Below are 12304 nucleotides of genomic sequence, written 5' to 3' on the forward strand. Positions count from 1 at the left end.
TAAAACAGCTATTTATTACTACTCCTGAGGAACACGGAAGTGGTGAACGAAAGGAAAAACAAGTCGGACGATCTGATTTCCTCGTGTCAGCATTGTTCCCACATCATCATAATTAATGTTGTTCCAGGTTCAACATTGCAAGTGACCAATCACCTTCTTGTGACGTCATTCCTTTGCGACTTCGAAATACCCGCCTTCGATTATTTCGAAATACAAGTGAAGAAGCGAAAAACCGCCGCCTGTCCGCCGAATTTGAAGTCAATTTAGGATACTTTCCTTTAATAAACGGTAAGCATTATACATATGTTCCTCACTTGGCTTGCTGTTTGTTTGCTAGCGATAGGCTACTTGACGACAGCATTAGCTAACCAGTGTTCTCTAGACCAGCGTTCCCCCAACTTTTTGGGTGTTTCGTGGCCCGGGGGTTGGGTCAGGCAAACACAACAGGACATAGGCATTTTGCGTACTGTCTGTCTGTGATTTTGCGCTTATCTTTTTCACTTCCGACCGCCAGTCAAATTTCGCGCTTTACGTCGACGTCACGTCTACGTCAAATGAAACCTAGCTATTGCAGTAGCTTCCCTGATCATTTTACAAACATAAGTGAAGAGAATCTGGACTAAAAGGCCTAGACTTATGGTTGTGTGCTGAATCTATGAATCAAACTATCACCTGGAAACATTAACTGGTCCATAGCTGTGAAACTGGACATGAGTTCTTGATTCTATGGAGATTAACAGTAATCCAGAAATTTACAAATTTGTCCTGGTACATCGCGTAAATGTTGTCCCAGGGACATCGCGTAAATGTTGTCCCTGGGACATCGCGTAAATGTTGTCCCTGGGACATCGCGTAGATGTTGTCCCTGGGACATCGTGTGATAGCTTGTAAATAATGGAATGAAAATTATTGATTGTTATTAACTTGTGAAAAAGAAGTGTAACAAATCCACATGTTATGTTCTTACACCCTTACAGAAACTGTGACTCCTTCACAATGTCAGGTAAATGTCAACTCATGTTGAATAATCAACCAATCAAGCCTTTTATTATCACATGCAATGTTACACGTACAACTGCAATGAAAATTTCACCCCCTTCTGACCATACATATATTGCTTAAACATCACATTGGGAAGACAGGTCGGAAACAGTTAGGAAGGTCAGAAAACAATTTAATTAATAGATGAGGGGAGAGGAGGAGAAAAAAGAACTACAACCAGACAAAGCTCCTAGAAGACTGAAATGGATGATGGTTGCAGCATGCAAAAAGAAAATGATATCTTTTGACTACAGCATATGCTTTCTCACAGATTACCTTGTGGGAGTAGCTGGACCAAACTCTATTGTATTTCAAGTTTGAAATCCCTGTTTGACCAGACTAACATTTCAGATGAGGTACCTCTTGACATAAAAATCCTTTTATGTTGTCATAAAACTAATGTTAAATTCTGCTTTAAATACACTTTATTGTACAATTTACTTAATGAATCGTATTCCTTAGTTCTGTTTTTATTTATATGTATTTATTTATTTGTTTTATAAGGTAATAGATGGCCTAATCTATTTGCAGTGTGAGGTATGTTGAAAAGCTTGTTTGATCATAATGACATAGCATGTTTACGTTTTTTGTAATGTATTTGAAAACATAGGTGTATTTGTTATTTTTATAGAATTTCCCTCACATTTATCCAATACCAAGTCAAATCACTGGAAAAATTTTGGATGGGTCCACAAGAGCACAAAGTGCATACTTTTTGAAGGTATGACTTGGACTGTGGTAACTATGTTCTTATCACAAAGGGTTTATAAGTTGCCACTATAAACAAACAGCATTTTCCAAAATTGAAGCCTTGTCAGAAGAACCTGAAAAATACCTTTCTGAAACCTTTTCTGTGTAAAGACTTGTTCAAAAGCAATGCACACAGATTAAAACATTTCTGTCTTGGCCAACTGATAAAGAACACCAAAAATTGAGTGGTGCGTGTTGAGTCTGTGGTCTTGATTTGTTTTGTACACACTAGGCAAGGCAAGGCAAGGCAAGTTTATTTGTATAGCACAATTCAACAACAAGGTGATTCAAAGTGCTTTACAGAGACATTAGAAACAAGAACAAATAAAAAGCATGATTTAAAATTGATTAAAACAAGCAAATAACCTAACTAACTAATTAACTAACAAACAAACAAACAAACAAACAAAACAGTATATAAAATCAAAACAGATAAAATCAGAACAGTAGATAAAATCAGTAGTTAAATGTAAGTTTTGAAATTTAAGCTTAAAAGTGTGGATTTGGTGCTTTATTCAAATGCAGCTGAGAACAGGTGAGTCTTCAACCTGGATTTAAATAAACTGAGTGTTTCAGCTGATCTGAGGCTTTCTGGGAGTTTGTTCCAGATATAAGGAGCATAAAAGCTGAATGCAGCTTCTCCGTGTCTGGTTCTGACTCTGGGAACTGATAAAAGACCGGATCCAGATGACCTGAGGGATCTGGATGGTTCATACTGGGTCAGGAGGTCATTGATGTATTTTGGTCCTAAACCATTCAGAGCTTTATAGACCAGCATCAGAACTTTAAAGTCTATCCTCTGACGGACAGGCAGCCAGTGTAAGAACCTCAGAGCTGGACTGATGTGGTCCACTTTTTTGGTCTTAGTGAGGACTCGAGCAGCAGAGTTCTGAATGAGCTGTAGTTGTCTGAGTGATTTTTTAGGTAGACCTGTAAAGATGCTGTTACAGTAATCAAGCCTACTAAAGATGAATGCATGGACTAGTTTTTCCAGGTCCTGTTGAGACATCAGATCTTTTATCCTTGATATATTCTTGAGGTGATAGTAAGCTGACTTTGTTATTGTCTTAATGTGTTTTTCTAAGTTTAGGTCTGCATCCATCACTACACCCAAATTTCTCGCCTGGTTTGTGGTTTTTAGATGTATAGATTGAAGTTCTCTGGTGACCTGTAATCGTTTTTCTTTGGCGCCAAGGACTATTACCTCAGTTTTGTTTTTGTTTAGCTGGAGAAAATTGTGGCACAACCAGTCATTGATTTCCTCAATGCATTTACCAAGAGCCTGTACAGGGCCTCGGTCTCCTGGTGACATTGTGATATATATTTGTGTGTCATCTGCACAGCTGTGATAGTTTATTTTGTTGTTGTTTATAATCTGTGCCAGTGGGAGCATGTAGATGTTAAACAGAAGGGGTCCCAAGATGGAACCTTGGGGAACTCCACATGTGATACTTGTCTGCTCAGATGTGAAGTTACCTATTGATACAAAGTATTTCCTGTTTTCTACGTATGTTTTGAACCAGTTTAGTACAGTTCCTGAAAGACCTGTCCAGTTCTCCAGTCGTTTGAGTAATAGGTTGTGGTCAACTGTATCAAATGCTGCACTGAGATCCAGTAAAACTAGGACTGACATTTTTCCACTGTCTGTATTCAGACATATGTAATTAAACACTTTGGTCAGAGCGGTTTCAGTGCTGTGATTCTGTCTAAAACCTGACTGGAAGGCATCGTAGCAATTATTCTGTTTTAAGAAGTAACTGAGCTGTTGAGAAACTGCTTTTTCAATGATCTTACTTAAAAATGGGAGATTTGAGATCGGCCTGTAGTTGTTCATTTGTGTCTTGTCAAGATTGTCCTTTTTCAGTATAGGTTTGATTACAGCAGTTTTTAGTGATTCTGGAAACACACCTGATAATAAAGAAAAGTTGACGATCTGTAACAGGTCTGACTCTAAAGTCTTTGAGACCTTTTTGAAAAAACTTGTTGGCAGGACATCTAAACAGCAGGAGGAGGAGTTCAGTTTACCTAAGATGTCCTCCAGGTCTTTGCTGTTAATAGGTTGAAACTGTTTCATGGTGTTTAAACAGTTTTTTGGTGGACACAGTACATATCCTGGATCTGCTGTTGATGTACCAATTGCTTGTCTAATTTTTTGGATTTTTTCAGTGAAGAATTTGGCAAAGTCATTGCAGGCCATGGTCGAATGAAGTTCAGCTGCCACTGACACAGGAGGGTTTGTTAGCCTGTCAACTGTAGAAAATAAGACCCGAGCATTATGGCTGTTTTTAGTGATGATGTCAGAGAAGTAGGACCTCCTTGCATTCCTCAGTTGTAAATTATAATTGTGAAGTTTCTCTTTATAAATGTCATAATGAACCTGGAGGTTTGTTTTTCTCCATCTGCGCTCAGCTTTCCTACACTCTCTTTTTTCTTTTTTCACCAGTGTGGAGTTTCTCCATGGAGACTTTTTCCTTCCAGAGATAACCTTCACCTTAATGGGAGCAATAGTGTCCATTACATTTAACATGTTAGCATTGAAGCTATTGACGAGCTCATTGACTGACCCTCTGGGCAGGTCAGGTGTTAATGGGAAGACCTGGTTAAAAATTGCACTACTGTGTTCAGTTATACACCGTTTTGTGATCACTGTTGTTGATATATTTGTGTGGGCTGAGATTTTACTTTCAAAGAAAACACAGTAATGATCAGACAGGCCCACATCAGACACAGTAACCTTTGAAATGCTCAGGCCTTTGGAGATCAGTAGGTCAAGAGTGTGTCCTCTATTATGTGTGGCCTCTGTTACATGCTGAGTCAGCCCAAAGTTGCTCAGAGTGTTACTCAGGTCTTTAGTCCCTTTGTCCTGAGGGTTGTCCACATGAATGTTAAAATCCCCAGCAATAATTACACAGTCAAAATCAACACAGATCACAGACAGCAGTTCACTGAGGTCATTAAAAAAGTCTGTGCAGTATTTGGGAGGCCTGTAAACATTAAGAAACACAACTTTGGATGGGGCCTTCAGCTGCAAAGCCACATATTCAAAAGACTGAAAACTTCCAGGAGATAGCTGCTTACATTGAAATGATTCATTAAATAAGACAGCAACCCCTCCTCCTCTCCTGCTCGCCCTGACCTCACTGATAAAACTGTAGTTAGGAGGGGTCGTCTCGATGAGAACAGCTCCACTGTTACTTTGGTCCAACCAAGTTTCAGTTAAAAACATAAAATCAAGGCTGTGCTCAGTGATTAAATCATTAATTAAAAATGTTTTCCCAGCTAGAGATCTAATGTTTAACTTAAGTGTTTTAGAGGTATTACTTGTCCCCTCGTGTTTGGGAGCAGTCTGTGGCACACAAGGTATGTTTACTATGTTTAAAGATCTTTGAGAGTGCAGCTCTCTGTGTTTTGACCAGGCCACATGTCTCCTGTCACCTAAAAGTACAGAAATTTTAAAACCTTCTAGTAAACAGGGTCCCAGCTTCTCCTGGGAAAAGTCATCACTGCCATAATCCTCACAGCCCAGACCCTTCACACATCACACATCAGACTGCGGAGACAGGGCATGAAGAGGAACTAAGGGGGGCGAGGCTGGGCAATGTGACTTCGATTGCTCTGTTGAGGGTGGGGCTCGATGGCGAACCTTTGGCCGCTCTGGTGGGGGGTTTATGGGGGACAAAAAGGGATTGGGACGGGGGGTAGATCTGAGCCCAGCATTGACCCGCTCCATCATCTCCTCAGTGAATTTCAGGTGTGGGGAGGAGGGAGAAAGGGAGGGGGAGGAGGGTGATGGCCTGTCAGGGGTTTGGGGGACTGGGGAAGGTCGTGGTCCCTTGTCCTGGTCGTTGGTGTTGTTGAGAGAGTTGGAGGCAAATAGGGACCCCTCTTCTTGCCTTAGATGTCTCTCCTTTCTGAGGCTCTTCCCGGGTGGGGGCAAATGGAGCTCCTCCTCAAGGTTTCTGCTGGGCTTTGTCTGTTCTTGGAGTACTGTTTGTTCCTCTTTATGAGATAACTCCTCGTTTATCTCAGCCTTGGCACCAAGCACGGATGGATGACGTATGGAATAAAACAAGTTGGAGGTGAACAGTTTCACCCCTGACTTGTTAAAATTAAATCCATTTGCTTTGAACAGATGCCTGCGTTCCCAAAAAATATTAAAGTTGTCGATAAAGTGCACTGAGTCTCCAGTACTGCAATCTTCTGCAGGAGGCTGTGGTAGTCATCTGTGGAGAGGGAAGGCATCTTGTTGCTAGTTAGCCTAGCGGTTAGCACCTTTCCAGGCTATTGAGGCTGCTCGGTGCCCAGACGCTGTAATCAGGCTTCAGCTGTGTCTAGGCCACAGACACACGGAGCGCTGAGGACAAGGTAACCATAAATTGTTGCTGTTTCTGTTAAGAAAGGCCTTCTCAAAATCCAACACAATCTTAAACATGAGCTGACTGATTCCTCAACCTTCAGTTTGCTGACACACACCTTTGGCCCCGCTGCACTGGATTCTGTCATTTCATTCCTGTGTGAAAAACTTGATCTTGTCTCTTAAATAATGAAACCTTTTGTGACTTTTGTTTGTTCTGTAAATCAGAATCTTGAAAATTGTTCATTGTTGTTCTAAGTTTGTGTTAACTATTTGGCAAAAATGATTGGTTCCTAATCCAAACAGCATAATGACTGTTCTAACACATATCTTAAAAATGCTACAAAGAAAGAAAATTATCACATATGTTTCAATATGAATGTAATTGTGTCACACTCGGTTTGTAGTAGCTTTCCTGTTTTATTTTGAGTTTTGGTATGTTTACACTGTTATTTTTATTTCCCGTGTGTTCGTCTTCCCTTATTAGTTTTACTGTATTTAATTAGTCTGATTTAATAACTTATAATTATTTACTTTCCAGTGTGTATATATGCTCCTCGTTTGGATTATTGTTTGTTTGAGTTCTGCCTGTCTTTTCTATTAAAGATTTGGACTATTAGTGGACCTCGTAGGTTTTTATTCTGTTCAATTGGTAATTGACTGGGTTTAATTTAGTGGCCTGGAAAACAGGCCGGAGGGGTCTGGTCATTTTAACCCCCTAAGACCCGAAATCTTCCATGGCATGCATTTTTAATTTCTCTTTGATATTTGGGCCGATTGGAACCCGATGAATGTAAAAAGAAAGAATTACCAGGTTTTGTTTTTTTACCTAATTTTTGTTTCTGAGACAAATGAGAGCCACATATGAGGACATTAATTTGAAATTTCGATAGAACAGTTGCAGTATAATGTCCTCGTAACTGTATATCAGGCACTTGTTGATCAAGATTTAGTATTTTGGTCTAAATAACCCAAAATGTGATGTCCACATGTGTGGACGCCAGGCTGGAGTAAAGTGTTAGAGCTATTTATACCTATGTAAACTTTTATACACTGGTTTTTACCTGTCTTGTTTCAGAAAGGTTTAAAAGGGTAATGTCCACAGTTTATTTGTTTATTTATTTGTTTGAATTCAACATATTTTATTAAAGTAATTGAGCTTGAACACAGAAAAAACTGAATCAAATAATCATAAAATCAAATCACTTGCACTATACTGAAGTCTAATCTACTCTGAGCTAATGCCGGTTTCCAACACTAATGATCGGGTGAAGGAGAGAGATGAGGGTGTGCACGGCCACTGGTGCTCTTATCCCTGTTCTTTGTGATACAATCCAACAGGAAAGCAGTCAAACCCTTGGACATTAGCCAAGTTAACGTTCACAAATATATACACACAGAGGAACTCTGAGCCCCAATGTCAGCATTAGCACAAACATGCCACTTCATACCAAATCTCAGTGTGAGGTCAGGTGTTAGTCTCATTCCATTATTCTGGCTATATTTTCTTACTCATTACTATTAAACTTATACTTAAGACTAACTATTAACAAAATCACACCCCAATAACTCTGTTATTACACTTTGTATTTAATCATAAAAAGGCTGGATGTTGAAACCTTTTACTTCTATTTTGTATGAGCCAGGATTCTCAACAGCTGATACTCTGTCTGTATCAGCTGGTGGTGGTCAGAGGGCCCGGTGGCGCCTGTGTCCGGCAGCCTCGCCTCTGTCAGTGCGCCCCAGGGCAGCTGTGGCTACAGTGTAGCTTGCTATCGCCAGTGTGTGAATGTGTGTGTGAATGGGTGAATGACTGAATGTAGTGTAAAGCGCTTTGGGGTCCTATGGACTAGAAAAGCGCTATACAAATGCAGGCCATTTACCATGTCCAAAAAGTGACAGGTATCGTTTTATGGAGCAAAAAACTTAAGAGCGCATATTTTATAAATAATACCAACAATTACAAATGCAGACCTTTAATAGTAATAAGTAATCCTTTATTTATAATGCATAGCAATATAAAAATAGTAACATGTGAAAATATTACAATGGGCACAGATGAATTTGTATCAAAAACAGCAACCAAGCCAAAGTAATGAATAACACACATAAATAACAACTGCTTGAGAGAGCAAACAATTTCTTTTCATCTGTTCCTTGGCAGAAAGTTAAGACAGCTATTCAGCTTTAGGTTTCAATAAACAGAAGTAATGGATGCAGTCCCTTTGAAATGTCACACAAAAGTCTACTTGTGCATATACTTAGCTTTAACTCTTCTCTTTTTTGTTTTGTATTCCAAAAGGTTTTCATTTTCTCCAGAGGATGTCTCTCTTTCAGTGGTTATCGACTGTTCACATTCATTTTCACAGACTGTTGGAATGTCGATGCTGGCCGAACGTTTCTTGCTAGAATACAATGGCCTAATTTTGCGTGCATTATCTGTCGTCTTTATTTCGTACTGGCATATACTTTTGCCTACTTGTTTTGTTTTTAAGACATTTGTATGCAGTTCATCTATCATTGCAGTAATACCCTCTGGAATGAATGCCCACTGTTTAACTGTGTCTAAAACAGCATTTAGTTTTCCAACCGCATCTTCTGTGCATTTTTTGTCTGTGCTTTCAACTACAGGAGTGTCATTCAAAGTTGATAGAGGACTTTTCAGAGAGTTTTTCATTTGTTTAAAATGGCTACAAGCCACCTTCAGGCAAGCACATGTGTTATAGTGAGAGAACGTACAACAAGTGCACTGAAGTGTTTCAGCCGATGCAAAAAAACACAGATTTCCAAACAAACTTGGCATTTTTATCACTTTCAAGTCCTCACAGTGTACAAAGTAATGCCTTTCTTTCACTGCAATTCTTGCCAAGGTAGAAATGTCTGTTTCCATGTTTGGATAGATGTCATTGTCAGCCTCTGCTAATTTTGCAAGTAACACTAGATGCTTGCAAAGAAGTCCTCGTAAGCCATATGTACAGTTGCAGTAGGACTCAACAGGGCAGACATCATACACCATGTCTTCTCTTGACTCAGATGGGACTTGATATGCATTAACTCCATGGCTGTTCTTGACTGTAATTTTAAGAGCCCAACCACTTTCCATCAGTCTTGAAGCAGAGTCTGAAACTTGAGACAAGGTGTCAGCAAACCTGTTTTTCATGCGGCCCACATCTTGCAGGGTTTTTATGACTGAGAAGTAGTCGTCGGCCTTCCCTAGGAGCACTTCAATCAGATCATCCAGACGCCTATTCTTGTAGCCAGATAAAAACTGGTATTTCAGGCGGTGGAAAAATCTGAAAAACAGTTATTTGAAATGATTAGTAACTGTAATTGAAGGAATTTAAAGTTTTAATCAAGACTGTATTATTTTTTTAAAAATTGGAATACCTATTGCACACGTCTTTTATAAAGGAATGCTCTGTGCCGGTTTAGCTGATTTAGGCAAATCCACCTACTCTGTTTTTTGTTGTGATAACATAAAAAACGCTGCTAGAATTTAAAGGATTTGCCTAAAACCTGTTCTGGCAATGACATGACGAACCTACTCAGTTTAGCCTCTTGGATTAAAGCATAATATCTTTTTTTCAGCAATACAATTGAATGAGGTCAAAATAATAAATCATACCTTTCAATCACATTGTTTGTTTCAGAACGAGCGTGACTGAAGCGACGGCCGTAGTCACACCACATGTGGCCAATGCCTTCCCAGTGCTTCTGAAAATACTGGCACACCAAAGGGTATTGCTTAAATGTCTGGCAGAACTCTGCTGATGTGGCTTTAAAGTCGTCCTCCTAAGAGAATTGGATGCAACAGAATATATTTCAATCCATTTAACAGACCTATTGAAATCTTTAATATTATGTATTGAAGCCCTTTTCCTTTTATTGAATAACATTAAGAATTTTAAGTTATTAATAATATGTCGTGTTTTTGTATTAAGAAGCAATTATTTCTTCCCTTACAATGGCTATGAAGGAACACTAAACCTATAAGCATATTTGGTTTCAGCATCTGTCTGTGAAAGAATCCCACTCACAAGTTCTACTGCACAGTGGGTGACACAATGATGTTCTGCACAGCTTAAGTACTTGTTTTGATAAGCAAGATAAGAAGCCAGTTTTAGAAATTGTTTCAAAAATCTATTTTGTATCTCTCTGTAACTTTTTTTTAGCAACTGAAAGTTATTATGCTCTTAGTGTAATCAAGAAATCAAAATGTGAAATAGACAAATTACACTTACAGATGTGCAAGCTTTCAGCTTACAAAAGAAAGAAATGATTTCATTTCTCTTTTGGGTGTTAGAAAGCCCATGGACCCCGGACTCTGATTTTGAAAGCCATCGATTAACAGCCTGTGAATGTAAGAGGAAAAAAGTTAATCTGGAGAGAGAGACAGAGGAGCAGCTGTACAAAAAGCATAAAAGAAAGCTGACGTCCAAAAATAACTTTGTCACTCACTGGACAAGAGGACCTGTGCATTACAGAAATCAACCAGGCAAACATATTTTTAAATGTCAAAAAGAGCTTTGGGAAGCAGCCACCAGAAGATGAGTGCACTGTGGTCTTAAATGGATGGACATAGTCACTCAACATTTTATCCCTTTATATTCATTAACCTGAGTAGGTGAATATCACAATGAGGCAAATCATAACAACAGGACCCTGTTGTAAAAATGTGTTTCAGGTGCATCTTAGACAACGTGAAAAGAAAACAATGTGGTTTACCTGCAAGACATGGTACCAGCATAGAAGGATAGCTGACTCTGGAAAAACCTTCTGCAAAGCATTTATTTCCGCAAAGTCTTTGTCAACCATAAATGCTCTACAGAAAAAAAGAAAACACTAAATGAGATTAAACAGTATGAAAATGTTTTTGCTATCTCAAAGCACCACTTCAATGCCAAATTAAACATTTCAACTCACAAGTAGATATATAAAATACTGCATACAGCCTATAGGAATAACTTTAACAACTGGAAAGGAAAGTTTTTTGCAGCCCATGCTGCAGCTATAGCATTAGATTCTGGCATGTTATAACTTTTTTGAAAAGGAATTATTTCAAAATTAATAGCTGTCAATGTATTATTTACCTCGGGGAAGTTGGGAAATGCTCACAAACTATTCCAAGAACAGTTTCCAGGGTTTTCTGACTTTCGTTGCTGACAATAGCATAGGCCACAGGGACTCCATGCCCATGATCATCTCTTACAACAAGTGTGAATAAGGGAAATGAATACTGGTTAACGCAGTGCGTGGTGTCAACAAATACTAACTGTTTTGCATAGTTCTCCATGTTTGATTTCATTACAGGTGTCTGCAAAACAATCATTAGTTCTTGGTCAGATGTGTATGGTTGATAGAAGAGAACATGTTCTTGATGTTTTCCATTAAGTAAGGTATGTACACATTGACTGTCTCCACAGTTAAAGTGCTTCTTCCTCATCATGCAGGTTCTAACACTGTCAATGTCACGTGGTGTGACAAAATGCTCTCTGTTGTGAAGATCTCTGTGTCCATGTTCTTTGGCCCATTTATGACATTCGGTTAGTATGATGGCTGGCTTAGTTCCAAGGGAAAGCAGTTCCTCAATCTTCCTCCTCAAATCACTGGAAATATTGTTGAAATGTGCGTCTTTTGGGTCCGAAGGATCATGCCCATCATGCTTATCATATGTACGCTGCACGATGACTGTGTGGTCTTTCCAACATTTGAGTACTTTAAATGAAACATAGGCCTTACAGCCCACTGCTCTGTAGCTGTTTCAACTTTTTTTCCCAGCTCTGATGCAGTTGAATTTGTAATAGTCTCTTTTCCTGTCTTTACCTGAGGCAACATTTAAACATTTATAATGTCCATGAAGGGTTAATGAGTTCAATTTTTCTAACACAACACTGAATGGGTCCTCCTGGCATTGTGACACATGCACACAAAGTTGTGTGTCTTTTCCAGTTTTTTTTTTTTCCGTCATTCAGAACACTTCTTCTAATTATATCGTCCATTTCTGGTGGAAAAATAACGAAGGTTTAATTAGTCAATATTCATTAATTCATTTTAACTTGTTTTGGGGTTTTTTGCAATACAATGTAAATATTAAATATAATATTAAAAAATATATATATATATATATAAAATAATATAAAACAAACAGGGGCTAAAAGA

General features: G+C 38.8%; 1 protein-coding gene and 1 long non-coding RNA gene across 2 annotated transcripts; one reads left to right on the forward strand and one right to left on the reverse strand.

Annotated features, from left to right (window-relative positions):
• The first annotated feature begins 20 nt into the window (after positions 1-20).
• Positions 21-1990, forward strand: LOC146691521 (uncharacterized). Its single transcript, XR_014915070.1, has 5 exons — positions 21-288; positions 978-1003; positions 1313-1397; positions 1546-1578; positions 1673-1990. It is a non-coding gene; the product is annotated as an uncharacterized LOC146691521 (long non-coding RNA).
• A 6115-nt stretch (positions 1991-8105) lies between these two features.
• LOC146691522 (uncharacterized) lies at positions 8106-12102 on the reverse strand. Its single transcript, XM_085431337.1, has 5 exons — positions 11236-12102; positions 10871-10967; positions 10387-10497; positions 9771-9937; positions 8106-9438 (listed from the first exon to the last, which is right to left on the reverse strand). The coding sequence occupies exons 1-5, from the start codon at positions 11589-11591 to the stop codon at positions 8391-8393; spliced, it is 1779 nt and encodes a 592-aa protein (XP_085287463.1). The 5' UTR covers positions 11592-12102; the 3' UTR covers positions 8106-8390.
• Between the last annotated feature and the right edge of the window lie 202 nt (positions 12103-12304).

The sequence above is a fragment of the Copadichromis virginalis genome, linkage group LG15 (assembly GCF_057382275.1).
Source record: "Copadichromis virginalis isolate Kocher_CV1m ecotype Utaka linkage group LG15, C_Virginalis_male_GT1.1, whole genome shotgun sequence".
In the NCBI taxonomy this organism is placed as follows: Eukaryota; Metazoa; Chordata; class Actinopteri; order Cichliformes; family Cichlidae; genus Copadichromis; species Copadichromis virginalis.